General features: G+C 37.7%; 1 protein-coding gene across 1 annotated transcript in view; it reads left to right on the top strand.

The window, feature by feature from the left end:
* The window catches only part of LOC134527146 (semaphorin-2A), a 666,670-nt gene that overhangs the window by 626,541 nt on the left and 21,283 nt on the right, over window positions 1-18,846 (top strand). The window contains exons 6-11 of the mRNA XM_063359535.1: window positions 4,845-5,075; window positions 7,607-7,843; window positions 9,815-9,991; window positions 11,520-11,644; window positions 13,051-13,205; window positions 15,129-15,320. Of these exons, the coding sequence (XP_063215605.1) occupies window positions 4,845-5,075; window positions 7,607-7,843; window positions 9,815-9,991; window positions 11,520-11,644; window positions 13,051-13,205; window positions 15,129-15,320 (1,117 nt within the window). The remainder of the gene's footprint in view (window positions 1-4,844; window positions 5,076-7,606; window positions 7,844-9,814; window positions 9,992-11,519; window positions 11,645-13,050; window positions 13,206-15,128; window positions 15,321-18,846) is intronic.

Below are 18,846 nucleotides of genomic sequence, written 5' to 3'. Positions count from 1 at the left end.
TCGCATCCCTAGAAATCTCGAATTAGTGGATGCGTGAAGGGATGCATCGGCATCCCTTGTGAGAATTCGGATTCAACACAAAGATGGCCGCGTCCACTACGATGCACTTTTAGTGGATCCCTTAGCTAAGGGATCCATTAGGCCAGTATTCGGATACAGCCAAGGTAAACAATTTATTTTCTCCAACCATAACCACAAAAACCAAATTCTGTGGCAATAAATCACGGCGAGGTTAACGACCACAGATGACGGTAATCCAGGACCGTTTATATTTTGCATTTTAACATTACAAGCTTCAACATTTGTTTCTCGTGCCATGAAGTTATCAAAACAAAACGCGTTTCTCAATAAACGTGTTACCAACGTAGCAGTACGAGAATGCGAGAAAGAACATGAACGTTTACGAACAATCGATTGTTGTTTAATCATACAATCAAGCGTGTTCGGTAGATAAAAACGATACCGCGTTCAGAACGCGTAAATTTTGATATCAACGAAAATTACAAGTGTTTTTTCTTCATAATTTACTTAACCATAAAATACTTTAGGCAATTTTAAACTGCAACAAACAAATTGATGGATGTATGTGATTTTTTTTCATCGGTTGTTAGGTTACTGCACATGCGTGCATTTATTATTGTTAGGTGGCTTATAGAGGTGGGTTGTTACAGCAATTTTCGTTATCTGTCCCATCCTGATACTGATACAGCATTGTACCATGTTACAAGTCTCTGATACTTCTGTATCAGACGGTCCCAGGAGGAAACAAAGCTCCGCGTACGCAGACCGTGCGACCGGAAGGAGAATCTGATACATTATTTATCACGCCTGGTAATTCTCTACCTCTGATACTCTCATGCCCGCCTGATACAACCAGTATCAATCAGTTCAACATTCACTGCAGTTCGTCCTGGCCGTGTATCACCATGTTGCGGGCTGTCATGCTTTGTAGTTAGTATTTTTATAGTGAAATAAGGAATGGATAAGTGCACGAAAAAGACTTCATTTGTGTGGAATTTTTTCACGGAAAATAATGAGTTTGCTAATTGTAATTTGTGTAAACAAAAACTGAGTTATAAATCATCGACTAATCTGAAGAAACATTTGAAACGTAAACATTGATATAGTATGCTCACTAATGTACCTATCTGTTTTTTTATTTTTGATAAAATCGTGAATTTTTAATGTATAAAAACACTAGTTACTAATTGTTATCGAAAAAAAAAAAGTCCATATGTTGATTACATCTGTTATTAGTGTCAACTGAGAATTTATTTGCATTTTCATAGCTGTTAGGTGCACAAATATAAATATTATATCTTCTATTAATGTACTTTTTAATATTAAAATTTCATTAGTTTTATTATTGAACGAGACGGTGCACGCACTGCGCACTGAGCGTACTTTGAAGTAGGACAATAAACAAAACGACTTGTAACCAGGGCTGCCACTCTGATATTCATGAAAAACCTAGATAACCTATAAAAAAAACCCAGACACATGGGTAAAAAACCCAGATGCGTCTAAAATGCTATCGTTGAAAATGTTTGCGTACTAATTCAAAAATATAAACATAACTGGTTTTAATATAAAACAATTAATTACCTTACAAGACTGAAAACGGTTAAATACAACCAATACAAGAAAATTACACTGCAGCAAAATGGCTGTATAAGTAATTCTTGGACCAGCACATATCATAAAAAAACCTACAAATATATACATGACAAAACAAACACCATCACTGCATTCTTTAAACCGGTAAATGTTTTTATAAAACTGCATCATGTACGTTAGTCTTTATTCAGAGTCTGATTCTACGAGATTGGTTTGAAGGTTAATTGTTGCATTGGTTTTGTGTTCTGCAAGCCTCTTTGAAGAATGTGTCTAATTTAATATTCGACTTAGCTTCTTGAAAACTAGTTTTGTGTTTATATGTATTTTTGTGTGTGAAACACATAGACTTGTTTGCATTTATCAAACAGATATTGCAACAGATACAGTAGCTACTACCTTTATTATTGTTTTAGGTATAAAAATAATTAAAATTATAAAAAACCTAGAATTGTTGGAATTCATTATTTAAAAACCCAGAAACCCAAACACCATTGGAAAAACCCAGATCTGGGTGGAAAAACCCATGAGTGGCAGCCCTGCTTGTAACAATATCGCTTTGCGCCTCTCCTTCAAGGCTTCAACGCCTTCCCCTGCTCTTCCTCCCCTACATTCTTTCCCTTCTTTATCCCTTATTCGTCGTTCCTGCTCCCCCCCCCCTTTCACAAGCTCCGCCCAAGTGACCCTCATCTGCGATCGGGTACTGCGCTCATTGGCCGTGGTGTTGTTCCAGGTGAATTCTGAACTGATACTAAAGTCTCTGATACTTTTCAAGTGTACTCGTTTGCCGTTCCTGATACAGGCGCGTATCAGTGAAAAAGTATCAGGTTGATACTTTTCGACCCACCTCTAGGTGGCTATTCGTTGCGGTAACTGAACGAAGTATGACATAAACACACTAGATAGGGCCTAAGAATGTTCTTCTGATGGTCTCTATTCGACAGATAAGGCAGTTTTATTTTGTAAATACTGTAATTGCAGAGTCAATTGGGACCGTAGAGACTCAATTGGGGGACGCACCACAACGCCGAAATACTACAATGCCAAATTGACCACAACGCCGGCACGCTAGAAAACTGCTGTGTACCACAACGCCGAAATACATAAAAGACGAAAAATGTCATTCCAGGACTTCCACAAAGGTTAGATTAGGTTAGGTTTGACTAGGTTATGTTAGGATAGGCTAGGTTAAGTATGGTTAGGTTATATTACGCTAGGTTTTATTATGGTATTTCGGCGTTAAGGTACATTTAAGAAACACACAAATTCATTCAGTTGTTATTTCAGCGTTATGGTACACAGCAGTTTTCTAGCTGTCGGTGTTGTGGTCAATTTTGACATTCGGCGTTATTGTACGTTTGGCGTTGTGGTATTTCGGCATTGTGGTAACAACCCCTCAATTGTTAAGCACATAAGCAGTGAAAAGCACAAAAAGTCACGCATTTCTTCCCCCGCTACTGTAGCACTGCAGCATACTAGCGGTGTTTGTGCGCAGCAAGCAAAAAAAAAAAAAAAGGAAAACTGAAGCGCATCGTTTTGCTATGGAGACCACTGAGGTGTTCCTCAAAGCGAACATCCCACTTCATAAACTTCAGGACCCTAGTATTTTAAGCTGGATGAAGAAATATGTTGAAGTTTTGTATATATGCCTACATCAATATCTGTAATCATGGAGTGGCTTAAATTTAGAAGCTCTCAAAACCAAACCCAATTTAAGCTAGTTGGAAATGGGCATTTTAAAACTAACCTAAGATAAACTTACCAAATATAAAATAAGACTCACCTAAACCAACCAAACCTAAAACTAAAGAAACCTAACTTTTTGGCCTAGCATACCACCTGAGTTAGGAATATATTTTATTGACAAACCTTCCCTCTAAACCCAAAAGTTTTGACATTCTGGAAGAGTAGCTACTTTTAAGTTTGAAGGGTTTTTCACTTCTAAATATTAGTTATAAAAATTTTGACTATTCATTACTGAGTTCATTTAATTTTTTCTTAAAAAAGGTACGCGTAGATACATTTTGCCGCTTTTTTTTCCTCACCGCTTTTCACTAATTTTACTCACCGAAAAGTTCCTGTCCCTAGTTATAAGTATATATAAAAAGAGTTTCTGACGAACGTGACTTCCTTGCCGAGCGAGCGCGAAGGAAGCGGCTTTGTGTTTCTGCCGGGTGGAACATTTCTCTACTTCTGTGACTTCTGTGACACGTTTAGAGATCAGACTGTACACCCTGTAGGTGATTCGTACCCATGTCTAGTAATGCCAGAATTTAACACGTTACTGTTTTTTTTTTCCAAGGAAATTTAAGTAGGAGTATTTTTAAGTTACTGTACTTGTTCATGCTATCCAGCAGTCTGATTGTGTGACTTCGAAGAACAATAATTTTTTTTTTGACGTCACTCGTGTTCAGTCTGCCCAATACAAGCGAAAGATTTTTTTATAAGTGCTGCAGGAACATTCTGACACTGCCAGATGAACATTCTTATACATTTGGTAACAAAATACTGTTAACGCTAATAGCTAATCTGGTGCTACATAGATCTTCGTTTGTGTTGTATCTTACGTCGCAATATTCAGCTGCAAATGTCCGAATGTTACTTGCACCACTTTTTTAAAAAAAAAGGCTCTCTCGAAGAGAGTACCTCTAGCTGAGCACATGGGCATGACCAAGAAGTGTGTCGGGTATTCACAGGACACCCATTAGGTCTGGCATGTGACACCAAAGGCCCTCTTGCGATTTACAGATCTCGTAGATTCCGTACGTTGCTGTTTTGGTTATATTGATACAATTATTTTTATTTGTTTTATTGTAAAGGGTCATATATGTGTATATACATATAAATCTCGAATGCGAATCACAAAGATTGCCTTGAATTCGAAGTAGGTCTTCGGGGTAAAAAATAAAATAACATACAAGAAATAAAATATGTTAACTATGGTTTCGAAACATTTAACCCTTTTTACGTTCTTTTCAAGAACTTAGGGCTTCACAAATGTAAGATTATATTTGTGAATTTACTACATTTTCTCCATTGTATATCTTAAAATCTTTTTCCATCGAATATCAGATAGTTCGGAAAACCAAAGGTATTGTGAGTTTCGAGGGTTTGTTTAGCACATCCCTTATAGGTTATGTGGCACCAATAGGCAGACGAGGCTTGGTGAAGGTGTGACTAGCCACGCCTGTGGGGGCTCCGCCAACCGGCGCGCTGTGCGCTTGTTCCAGAGCCGAACTTCGTGGGCTCGTACGAGATCGACCAGTACGTGTTCTTCTTCTTCCGCGAGACGGCCGTCGAGTACATCAACTGCGGCAAGAGCGTGTTCTCGCGCGTGGCGCGAGTCTGCAAGAAGGACACCGGCGGCAAGAACATCCTCAGCCAGAACTGGGCCACGTACCTCAAGGCGCGCCTCAACTGCTCCATACCGGGCGAGTTCCCCTTCTACTTCAATGAGATACGTGAGTGGACCATGATCCGTCCCTACGCATGTGCCCTCATGTGACTAATTATATATATATATATATATATATATATATATATATATATATATATATATATATATATATACATGCACACAAAAAAAACTGTAAAGCTGTATGAATTAATTTTTCAATCGCTTACACTGTGACATTTTCATTGCTCTTTGCTGACTTGTTCCTCCTAGCATCGCTGCCGAGTCCGTGGGCCGATAGTTTCAGCATTTTCCTGTGACAAAGTAGCGAGCCGGGGCTTAGTTTGCCACGTTTTGGCCGCGTAAGTCTTTTTGATATAATTCTGAAGTTGTTGGCCTCCACTTGCAAATATGAATCTACCAACTACTGTTGTGTCGGTTTTCCAGCGCTAATTATAAGATTAAATTGATCGCAAATAAATGTTAAGGCACACACTTTAATAGTAGCATGCTAATGTTGTTGCGAACTCTATTCAGATGAGCAACTTTATACGATTCGTATTGCCATATGGTTGCCATCCTGGTGTATACTGATCGAATCCACAGCAAGAAAGACTACTGTATTGAATGGCCAGAGACAATGAACACGCAATGTAGTTTTTGAAGAGGTTCTTCATAAAAAAATTTTATTATTGAAGTGAAACTTCTTTGCTGAGGGGGCTATAATTTTCGAGCGTTACTAAAATTCCGATCGCATGAGGGAAATAGTTAGGTACGTGGTGGGAGAACCGGTTGAGGAGGAGAGTGCGTCAGCGGCGACGCCACTCCAACGCATGCGTTAGAGGTCGAATGGGAAAAAGGTACGTAGTGTAGCATGCTGTATGCTAGTTGTAACGGCCGTAAGGGAAGTCGGCAGGGGAGAGGTTGAAATGACGCAGCCAGCAGCGATGCTACGGAATTCTAGTAACGCTGCTTGTGTTTGTCTACTCAGTTTTCATAACGCCTAACGATTGTCGCTACCATATTTATTTTATTTTATTAAAAATATCTACAGTTTATTTATTCGTTTGAATTAGAATTATTGATTAGTTTAGTTAACTTTATAAGTATAACTCATTTTTGTGTGAATAGTATGATTGAAATTGTAAATAATTTATCTCTATATTTACCTAATATACAAAAAGGTTCACTTCTGTCGCGCGTGGAGTACACGCACACACGTTTTTTTCTTCCACACACACACACACACACACATTTATATATATATATATATATATATATATATATATATATATATATATATATATATATATATACAGAATATTAAAAGGAATTTAACTATTAATAAATATTTTGTGTATATTAAATTAAAATGTTCGTTATAACCATAATTTTTCAACGGGTGCCTTAGGCGCCTTACAACTAACTAATGTAGTAGATTTAGTCCAGTAGCTGCCCCTACCAGAGAATCGGAACTGACACGTGCACTGGCCTTGTGTGAACACGTCAGTAAGCAGTTTTTCCTGCGGTCGTATATATTTTATATACTTTATATTATATAATGTATAGAATGGTATATTAATTTCTCCTGCGCCAGGAGGCGGGAGGTAGTGTCGGTGTTGGGATTCGCCAAAGTATTGGCCCTTTAGCATTTCTCGATTTCCGCATCTGTTACCATTGAATTGAAGCGAGATATGAAGCTTTAGCATTTCTTCGTTTGAGTATATGTTTCACCTAATACGTCGAGATACCTACATCGTAGGCTGAATCTCTTCCGCTCTGAAGCCGCCTCGAGTTGGCACCTGATCCAAATATTCGAGGTAGTAGGTCCTAGGCTCCGATTCGTGAACGTGGGTCGTATGGAAAATTTCAGGATACTAAATCGCAGTGATACCTTTCGCACAATGTCATTGAAATTGAATGGCATCCGTAAGAACGCCATATATTCGCTAAGTCATTGTGATGTGACAAAATGTGTGTTTTTTTAATAGCCATTATTTTGTTCAATCCTCCTTTTCTAACACTAATACGAGCACCGTGCATGATCCAAAAATGAATTCGTGGCACAATTATTGTAATCTTACATTTATATCTTAACAAATTGGCGATGCGCACCCTGCCATTTCTATTCTCTACTGTCAAGCCAGTAATGTTGTAACGTGTGAACACACGAAAATTATCTGTACAGTCCCGCTACTGGTACATTGCCGAAACGCGGCTTATGGATAGTAAAATGTGTCACGGCAAATAAGTAAGGGCATGTATTTTTCGCGAAATAGACTGCAATAAGCTATGCCCGTGCTAGAGAATGTTTCATTGTAATTGGCGGTCATTTCCAAGGAAGCCATTGCCTCAATTGGCTGGACTGGATGGCCTTTATTGGTGTTCTGTACCTAAAAGAAACCCAGCCAACTACGTAAAAACAGAAAATGGCACAATGCTACAAAGTTTCAACACAAAGCTGATCAGGAAATCTTTTCGCGAAAAGTGCATAGCCCTACTAATAAGCAGTTGACCTGGCCTATTAGGAAGAGATTTCAGGCTAGGGTAGCGAGTCACGGCTAGAGACCGTACACGTTGCGTGACGTGACTGCGCAGAGAGCATCTACAAGATCCCGGGCGAGATGAGGAAGTTTTACGCCGTGTTCACCACGTCGCTGAACGGGCTGATGGGCTCGGCCATATGCTCGTTCGACATCGACGACATCCAGGCGGCCTTCAAGGGCAAGTTCAAGGAGCAGGCGACCAGCAGCTCGGCGTGGCTGCCGGTGCTGAGCAGCCGCGTGCCGGAGCCGCGGCCGGGCGAGTGCGTCAACGACACGGAGACGCTGCCAGGTGAGGGCTGCCTCACTGCCTCACTGCCTCACTGCCTCACTGCCTCGCTACCTCAGAACCTCACTGTGAACCGTCAAGCACTTGTCTACAACTGTGTTTCACACGAGAGTTGGAGCGGACAAAAGGCTTTAAACCTGGTCACACTACCATAAGATGCATCCAAATACTAGCCTAATGGATCCCTTAGAAGTGCACTAGAAGTGCGCAGTAGTGAACGCGGCCATTTGTCGTTTTTTGCGAATCATCATCACAAGGCATCCCTACATGCGTCCACTAAAAATCGAGGTCTCTAGCAATGCGACACTCGCATCCACTAATGCGTCCCTACATCCATTAGCTTCGGAATCGTGTTTTATGTTGTTTGTATATAATCTTACTTTAGATTTTTGGCTTAATATTTGTTTAAAACGTTATAAGCATAAGTGATAACTCAAATAGAGACAAATGAAAACCTCAATAAAAATTACTGGAAAACGAACTTAAGTTTACATGGGTATTTAAATCTCATTATAAGTATTTTTTATTTTCTGAGATTCATAACAATGTTTTTATGGTGATATGTGATGAAATGAGAATAGCGCATTTACAGAGTGAATGATGAAGAACAGGATTACCCTGAGAAAAGCCACCGGCTTGTAGCTCCGTCGGCTACGTGTCCCACTTGCGAAGTGTGATCACCCGGGGATGGAACCCGGATTGCCTTGGCGGGAGGTGCGTGACCTCACCACTCGAGACAGAGCTGATGCATGGCCCTTGCAGCCGCAAGTGAAACGAATGAAAATGTTTTGTAACTACAGGCATTGCCAACCGGTGAATGTGTTCGTAACCATTTCCTAGAATTTCAGTAGGAAAATACGTATTTCAGTTAATCAATCAAATTTAAAAATTGAAAATAGAAACTATTCATACACATTATCTCGATCCAAAAAAAAATATTTTGTTGAACGTAAAATATATTTTTGATAGAAGTGTGGAATATTGATTCTATTATTTATTATTAACAATCTGACGTGGATGCAAAACTGCTATGTTCTGAATAAAACAGTCTTGTATTCCGCATCATATTGTTTACAATGCATGACACAATCACTAAATCACACATTCACAATTTAAAAAAAATAATTTCACAGAATCCATGTGCTTTTGCTACTTCAGACTTACAAAGTCACAGTTGGTTTCCAATTTCAAACACTGGCATAACATACCTACTGGAGCTTCGTCATCACAGAAACTCTTGGTATCTAGAAGATGGGTTCAATAATATTTTATAACCAAGGCTTCAGGTGCCCATAAGGGTTTCACCCCCTTGAAAAAACCATATCTGTGTGGTATGGAGGTGTGGATTCAGGGGCGGCTCCAGGGCAAGCTGGGCAATCGCCCAGGGCAGGGCAAGCTGGGCAATTGCCCAGGGCTCTGTGCCAGTGTTTTTTTTTGTTTGTCTAGAACTTATGTGCCTATTTCAATTCATGATTTTGTATTAAAAAAAATTCAAAGATATGTTTCATTATACATATTGCCACGTATAATGAAGATTCTACCAAAAATCTGAAACCCAAGCATTTATAAAACTGACATGAGGATAATTTATTAGAAACAATATCAAAAAATCATAAAATTAGCAAAACATTAGTCAAAATTTAAGTTCTATGTTGGGTTAATAATGTAGTTTGAAAAAGGAAATTTTTCACATTTTACAGGGGAGCCCAGGGCCCTGCAAAGTCTAAGGCCTCTTCTGTGTTGATTCATCTCAATAAGATGAGAACGCTTGTTTCTGGTCGCCCCATCATAGCACAGTTGAATCAGTCTGTCTCTTTGTACCTCCTGATTGGTCTGCTGAAATCCTGTCACTCTGAGAGAAATTAGTTCTGAGTGTAAATCAAAAAGGTTGACTTTTTGTGACCAACACTGTGCATTACTTTTGGGATTCCAAATTTTTAGCCCCAAGTATGCCATTCCTTGTTTTTCTCACAGATACTGTGCTCAATTTCATTCGCTCCCACCCACTGATGGACTCTGCCGTCTCTCACGAGTTTGGCAGGCCTATATACTACAAGCGAGACCTGCTCTTCACACACATAGTTGTGGACCGGCTGAAAATAAAAATATTTGAAATGGAACTTGAATACCTCGTCTACTATGCGGGAACAAGTAAGTGTACTTTTAAGCATTTTTTGTCGAAGTTATATTATGTTTGCAGTTTATTTCAGCTTGTTTCCCACAGTAAAATTTAGCTCAAAAGATATCTTACTGACTGTTTATGTGGATTTCCCTCTTTATTTACTTTTCCATCAATTACTTAATTTATAAAATTTCACACCAAAGACTATCTAGTTTTCTCTTGCTTCTTTTGGTCATAATTCGTTTGCAAACATTCACCTCTTTTTTTGCCCATAATAATAAGTGTTTTTCATTGTAATTTATTTAAAGATTGGGTAATTACTTGCAATAAATTTTGGCACTGAGAGTTTCTTCAAAGGCAAAAAATATCAAGTTTGAACTAAGACTATAGAACCTCACTCTTAGTGCTAAAAGTTATGGCAATATTTCTTAAGGAAAGCACTGGTTTGTTTACACAAAAGAAATAAAATTTCAATACTAAATATAAATCTTTAATTTTATCATTATATATACAGTATACATACATATAATACATATGCCAATAATCAAAGATAGCATATATTATATACATGCAACCAGTGGCGTAGCCAGGATTTGTGTATGGGGGGTGTTAAGAAGCATGGCCCCAACCCCCTGTGTTAAAGCGGGGGGTCCGGGGGTCCTCCCCCGGGAAAATTTGGATTTTAATGTGTAAAATAGTGCTATTTTAGCAGTTTTCGGTAATTAAATTTAAATATTGTAATGGTAATTTTTTTTATTAATTTTAATATTAAATTTTGTTGAGTGATGAATAATAAATTAAAGATTTGGTGCTAAGGGGGGGGGTTTTAACCCCTAAAACCCCCCCCTGGCTACACCCCTGCATGCAACTCTGGAGGTGTTTCTGAAAGATATAGAAATAAAGTGCACATTCACAGTGAAGAATACTTGTCTAATTACAGCATTATGTATTTTTATTAATTTTTTGGGCTTAACATTTAGTGGAAGAAGTCTTTAGAGAAGAGAGAGACAGTCACACAGGACACCAATTAAGCCCACGGGGAGAAGAAATGGCATTAGATCGCTGTCAGTAATTTCAGAAAACTAAGTAGAACTGAAATCATGTTGGAATGACTAAGATTCAATCCCGGAGCTTCCAGCATGTGGGTGTACCACCATCTCACTTCATTTGAAACCGTGACTGTCCAATTTACAAGGACTAGCATAAAGATGTGAAAGTGCTTCTATTAGCTGACATATGAACATTGTGAAAGAGTTTAAATCAAAAGTAAGTAGTTTGAACAAAAAGGTATAAAGGTATATGTTGGGAGAGATGTTTGCGGTAAAAATTAGTAGGAAGCATTCTGTGTACTTTGTGCTCAAATTTTTTTTTTAATGAGCGAGGCACACATGTATGCATTCTGAACAGGTTTTCATTCTCAGAAATAATATGGATTCACTCAGTCACCGTTTTATTAAACCATTACTTCATAGTTTTGAAGAAAAATTTTATCAGAGAAGTCCCCACTGCCTACACTAACTAACCTCACACTGTCTGACATTGTCTGTCGTGATGCAGACACTGGCAGGGTGTACAAGATCGTGCAGTGGTACGACCAGAACAGGGAACCGGCGTCTGCCCTGCTGGATGTGTTTGACGTTACGCCTGGAGAACCAATCCGTGCCATGGAAATGTCGCGAGAGGTGAGTTCTGAGAAGCTGTGAACTTTGCCACAAATAATGTCATAACTAGGGACAAGATTATATGGTGAATTGTGATAAAACCGAGATAACACTGAAAAGCATGTCAATACACCGCATGATGCTGAAATGCAAGTTATATCGTGGAATTAAATAGCATTCAACCAAAACTTAATTCAATTAATAAAGAATGTAATCTTTTAATGTTTGAAATTCAGGGATGTAGTTATTTCCGGAAATAAAAATTTTACTAAAGTGCATGGATCAGAAAAATTAATTTATTTTTTTTATTATTCGGAATGTATCAACTTTAGACCAGTTTTGTACAAGCATAAACATTGCAAACACAAAAATGCAACATACAAATTTTACCACTATTTTGGTGGAATACGTATTATAAAACAGCTTTTAAAATAATAGAAACAATAACACCAAAATCCTCTGTTTTAAAAACAAAATTGAACTAAAAATAAAAACCCTATAATCTTGTTTCTAGTCATAACAAATATGCTATGGATTTGGTAATACATATTTTTAAAATACATTTTAAAAATGCTTTTAATTATTTTTGTAGGCCTTTTCATGAATAATAGTTCAAAATTATACATTCAATAATTAATAATTTTGATTACAAATAATGTTATGATGTACATTTTTTTGCAAAGACTATTTAAAAAGAACAATTAAGCATGTAATTAGTTATTTACAATGTACATATTCCAAAACACAGTATATCGTCCCATAAAAGTTTTAAGCACATATTTAATAATAATTAGGATTTTCAATTCTTTGATTCCTCAGAAACATTAATATTAATTTGAATCAAACATATTGAATATTGATCCAAACATCTAACACTTAGAATTACACAGGAAGAATCAACATTTTTCCTTGTTCACACCAGCAAGTCAGCAAGCAAGGACGCCCCAAACGTTCCACCAATTACTGTTCAGTACAGCTGGACTCGTGACAAGAAAATTAGTAGTTTGGATCCCGAACCATTTTGTATGCTGGTTTTTTCTCTATAATATTTTGTAAACTAAATGGAACATAAAACTCAATAAATATTTTTTAGTGTTATTTTTAATGTAAATTCTGTACATAATTTAAATTAGGTATGTTTAAGTATTTTATTTAAATTTTTTTGAGAAACATACATAAATGTTCATTTAATGTTGACTGAATGCTGGATGCATAATTAATTTTCTTACTGAAAGTATCAAGGGTAATGAGCTGTAAACAGTATTGAGTATTTAGTATCGAAATTATGCTGTGATCCCAATTCTGTTAATAATGAACAAATTGTTTTTAAGGTATTCAGTTTCAAGTAAGCAGGACCGTAGAAAGTCATGTAACGATGTTTTGCATGGCAAGATTGGCCAAATGTGCAAGAGCAACCTGGGTTGCAGGTGCACAAGTTCCTGTACGTGGCATCGGACAACCGCGTGCGGCAGATTGACCTGGTGATGTGCAACCGGCGGTACGACAACTGCCTGCGCTGTGTGCATGACCCGTACTGCGGCTGGGACAAGGACAGCAACGTGTGCCGCACCTTCACGCCCGGGTCAGTGAGACTGCATGCATGCTCTCCATGTTTGTCTGGACAAACTTGTGGATTCAACTGCCCATTAACTGTGTTCACGCTCTGCTACACAGCTACAGTACCCGTCAGTAGTTGAGGGCCATCACGAAATTTGTATGTATATGTTACCTACTGTTCTCAAACATATGGTGATATATCATGTAATACATTTTGACACGACTGTAGCCATCGCCACATATTATTATAAAGTTAAATTATTAAAATTGGTTAATTAGGTTACTAGTTATGAAATTTAAAAGGTTTAGGAAAAGTAGAATTTTTGTATATTTTACTATGTGAAAAAGTCTGTATGGTATCTTAGTTTTTTCTTTTAAAATATCTCTTTATGAGTCTTTTAAAGAAATATTAAAACAATTAAGGAAAAGAATTTGCATTAACTTGTTTTAGTCATTTTGAAACTAACTTTTGAAGTAAAATTAGCTTTAAAATTGCCATAATTGAAAAATATATATCTTCTGTAAAAATAAAACAATTGAGATGGGGTTTCCGTGTTTGTTAGTTATTTTCCAGCTCAAAAGAATGCATAAAACCCTGTCTCGCTGGTTCAGTTTGTATGATAAATATATCTTTTTTTTTTTTTAAATTTAGGCATATTTAAGGGTGATTTTACATGAAAAATTATTTTCAAAATTATTTTTTTAAAAAGCTGTAAGTAAAAAAAACACCATAAGGTAATAAAAAATATATAACATAAGATACCAGAAAATGGTTGTATCTACATATTTTTCGTGCAGTAAAATGTACCAAAATTCTACTTTCCTAAATCCTATATAATTTCATAACTTTTAAATTAATAAACCGATTTCAATAATTTAAATTTATAAAAATGTGTAGTGATGGATACAATGGTGTAGAAATGTAATACTAAAGACATTGCCAAATGTTTGAGTACAGGAACATATTTGTATAATTAACATTGGTGGCTTCTATAGTTGATTTATTTTTGGTTATTTACTGCAGATAAAGTTTTGTTATGGCAGATTGCAAAATTTTCATATTTCAACTTGTTCGACACATGTCTACAGGTCTCTAGGGTCATGACAAAGCCATTAAGTGTGTGGTTGAAAGATACTTGAGTATTGTGTTCATTTAAGATGAAGTTCACGTAAACATGAACTAGCTTAATTTATATTTTCAGGCTGGCCATTCAAATCTGTATAAAATGTTTCCAAATTTTATCCTGACTACGAAATCAAAATTACATATTTTCCTGATTATTATTTTGAATTACTTACTTTGCTAGGTTCTATAAGAAATAAAGAAAATTCAGCCTCAGCCATTTTCATAGCTGGCACAGTTACAACAGAACCTTGGATACACCATTTTATAGTATGTACGACTGTGCACTAAACCACCACAAAAAAAAAAAATGTTTATAGTCTTAGTGATAGCAGACTGATGCATGACTTTTTCCCCTCAAATTATTTTCATTGGGGAATTTCTATTTCTTTTCCAGGATTACAAGTAAATTTCTTTACTCTCTGTGACCAATTTAAACTTCCCTCACTTCCCCCATTTTACCTGACTTTCCTGAATTTGACTACCTATTTTTGGCACTCAGAAGTACCCTCTCTGCATGCTTCCACTGTTACTGAGCCAAGCTATGCCAGTGGTGCTGAAATTTTTTTTAGTTATGGCAAAAACGTTTTTTTTAAATCCAATATATGAATCCCTTTTCCATACACTGATTTCTCATACAGAGTGTGTACTATTAGTTGCTGGTGTGCCACAACAAACCAGGCAGCTCATATCTTTAGCTGAACTTAGTAATGGCAACTCTCAATGGAAAACGTTGAATGCTGACAGTGCGGTGACAAGCGTGAATGTATTAGCAAGGAGGAGAACAAAACTGATCAGGAATAACTTGCCCGGTTCCCTGTGCAGCCTGTTGCAAGACGTGACGAACAGCACACAAGGTGTGTGTGACAGCTCCGTGGTGAAGAAGAAGATGGTGGTGACCTGGGGGCAGAGCGTCCACCTGGGCTGCTTCCTCAAGATGCCGGAGGTGTTGAGCGGCCAGACCATCACATGGTACCACTACAGCAAGGAGAAGGGGAAGTACCAGATAGTATACAGGTTGGTGCATTGTCAGGCTTCAAGAGGCACTCTGGTCCCATCGCTGTCATCCTCACGTGCTTCTATAGAACAGTGGTTTTCAAAGTGTGTGCCCTAGAAGGTTTCTGGGTGTGCCTTGTGGTATCCCAGATTAGTATGTGTCCAGATAGTGTAGAGGACCCCGCTCGTCCGTACATCAGGTTAATCGGGAAGGGATTTAAAAACAAGCTGCATTTACTATATTTCGTAGGTTAAAAACTTTTGTCAACTTATACAGTAGTATTAATACTAGAATTAAATTGTAAGAAAAGCTTTATTTATAAATAAAAAATTGATCCATAGAATTTTACCCATCTAAAACTAGTATTATGTGCATTTTAAGGCAAATTCCATTCAATTAGGACTTTCCGCAATCCGAACTTTATAAACTTAACCCTTGAAAACATATCTGCCCAAAACTGTGTAAAGTTTTATATTTTCTAGTAAACATCCGATTAAGTTGGCAATAAAAGCGCAATAGTATAGTTCAGTGCATTAACGTTTTATAAAAGGTGTAATATTTTAGTTGCCGGCTTTATGTGAACTAGAGTAGTAATTATTTTGATGGCAACATTTTGAAGTTTGTGAAATTTGCACATTTCTCCGTGATGTCTGAACATAAGTCACTACGTCAAGTACAACGTAAGTTTCGCCGTTTAGCAGAATGATACAATACAAATAAAGAAGATAGCAGGGTAGTCAAAAGTATTAAGCTAAGCCGTAACACACAATTTTAAACTTATTACTAAGTAACCACCACAAAATACACACACTGAGAAAATATTTTATCGTCCAATCAAACTCTTGTTACATTTTGTTTTTTAACCCAAACCAAGTTATGGAAATTCTATGTACATTTGTACATATTTATAGCAAAGAAACTTGTTACAAAGATTTTTAGTTCTTTAAGTCTTTTCTAGTTTATACATTTATTTTACCAATACTGAGGGCCATAATCTACAAGATGTATCAACATTCATTTTACAATGCTTGAGGGTAGAAAGCTCTTATTATTTGCAACAATTTTTGCCAATAAACATGATGCCGGAAACGTGTAGTTAAGCTCCTGTAGCCCCAGAAAGAGTCAGCGTAGGCAACCCGTTGTAGAGTGTTATGTTGTAGATGTGCGGGCGTTCCAGTAGAGAAATAACCTTTTTAATCGTGGCACAGATTTTAATTTCACTCTGAAATCAATCACAGCTTCGGCTTTGTTTCACAACATTGAAATTGTTGCATACGTTTTAACAACGTGACAGCCTAAAGCAACGGCTCAAAAACACGCCCACTTTGAGCGACAGAGGTGGCAACAGTGAATCATGTTTTCACGGATACGCTGGAGCATGTGTGGAGTCGACCTTATGATTTTGAACGCTTCAATGATTCGCTGTGTAAGCTCTTCTACCGTTTCTACTGGCGTAGCGTAGATAAGCCCTTTTACGTAATCCCACAGAAAGAAATCTAACGGGGTTAGGTCCGTTGACCTTGGCGGCCATGCGACAGGGCCCGCTCGTCCAATCCATCAGTTTGGAAATGTTTGGTTTAAATACTCTCGCACTTGCAGGGAAAAATGAGGTGGTGCCCCGTCATGTTGGTACCACATCACACGTCGGACATGCAATGGAACCTCTTCAAGAAGACCTGGCAGTTCGTTCTGAAGGAATTGGAGGTATCCGGCGCCGGTAATTCGTGGCGGAAGAAAAAAAGGCCAGATGAGTACGCCGTCAACAATACCGGCCCACACATTAACTGAAAAACGTTCCTGGCGAGCTGTAACACACGTTGCATGCGGATTGACATCATTCCAAACATGACTGTTTTGCGAATTGAGAATAGCGTCTTGAGTGAACTTGGCTTCATCGCTGAATAAAACCGCTAACTCGGGGTTCCTCAATACTCTTCGAATGTACCAACAAGAAAAGGTCATGCGAAGAGGATAGTCCGCCGGACCCATGTGTTGCACTTTTTGAAGGTGGTATGGGTACAAGAGTTGCTGATGAAGAACTCGCCAAACAGCCATTTTGTCAGCATCCATATCAGAACCTTCTGCCCTTGTGCTTGTATCCAGACTCTCCTCAAATCTCTGAAGTACATCTTCAAAACTGGGAGTACGAACCCTGCGTGGAGCACCAGCATTTGGTCTTGTGACGGCACATATACCAGTATCACACATTCGCTGAGTAAGTCTTGCAAACATAGTGTGAGCTGGAATCCTACGACCCGGATATAGTTCTTCGTACAGACGACGGGCGGCTCATCCATTTTGTCTAGCTTCTCCGTAAACAAGCAGCATGTCCGTGTACTCACTAAACGTGTACTCCATTGAGCTCCACTAAAACGTCGCCCTTTTCAGAACCACAGCGAAAGAAATGACACCACGAGTTTGCTTGTACGACAGAACTGTCAACGACAGACCACCAATGATATCAAAATACACTGTGACACTGCGATGTCACGCTGCGCAGTGCTATGGCACGGCACGAACGGAAGAAAAGAGGTGAGGGCGCCACCAACGGAAGTAAAAAGGGGTGGGGGTCAGCATTCGACATCGTACAGTCCTCTCGAGCGCTGCCCGGTGTCGTAAACACGTAATTCACCACAGCATCGTCTGTCTTGCACAAAGCCCAACGGGTTGCCTACGCTGACTCTTTCTGGGGCTACAGGGACTTAACTACGCGTTTCCGGCAACATGTTTATTGGCAAAAATGGTTGCAAATAATAAGAGCTTTCTACCCTCAAGCGTTGTAACATGAATTTTGATACATCCTGTATAGCCAAAACACCCAAAACCAATAGCAACACCAAAAATTATGATGGCTTACTACACTCATAGTTTATAATGCGTAGTTGCTGTAAGAACAAGCAATGCTTATTCTTTAAGGTAACTAAAAAAAGTATGTTTATTTTCATATTTGACTACCGAAGTTAATTTTATACTAAATAATATAATTTTGGCGTCAAATGCAGATTTAATGGCATATAGTCACTATGAGTGCAAACATAGAAAAATTATATACTGAAAAAGCATCTTGCATTTGTTGAAAACTGTTATTTTAATTTTTAAAAATTATTTTTTTGTTTTGAAATACTGAGGCAAGGAATATTCTCAGAGACTAATTTGAATACCTTGTAATTTTATCAAAAGCCCCAGAGAATTCAATGCACTTTCACTAATGCCAGAAGTAATCTCTAAAAACTTTATGTGTGATATCCCCAGGGTTGGCACATTTAAAACAAAATATTTAAAACAATATGTTTTAAAAATTTTTTAATACAATACACTCTGAATAAAACAAGTTTAAAACACAATGTTTAAAACATTCTGTTCTAAACATGTTTTTTATATGTATTTAAAAAAGTTTTATTTCTTACGAAAACAAAAACTGCATATTGACATTTTCATCGCAAGCATCACTGTCTCATTGTAATTCACCAATTGTGATAAATATCCAGACTGGGATGAGAAGTTTTGAAGTGAAAAACATTCCTCACGTAAACATAAACTACCAGT

This window comes from Bacillus rossius, chromosome 1, assembly GCF_032445375.1.
Source record: "Bacillus rossius redtenbacheri isolate Brsri chromosome 1, Brsri_v3, whole genome shotgun sequence".
Lineage (NCBI taxonomy): Eukaryota > Metazoa > Arthropoda > Insecta > Phasmatodea > Bacillidae > Bacillus > Bacillus rossius.
Note: the sequence above shows the minus strand (reverse complement) of the source record. Positions and strands in the feature narration are given on the sequence as shown.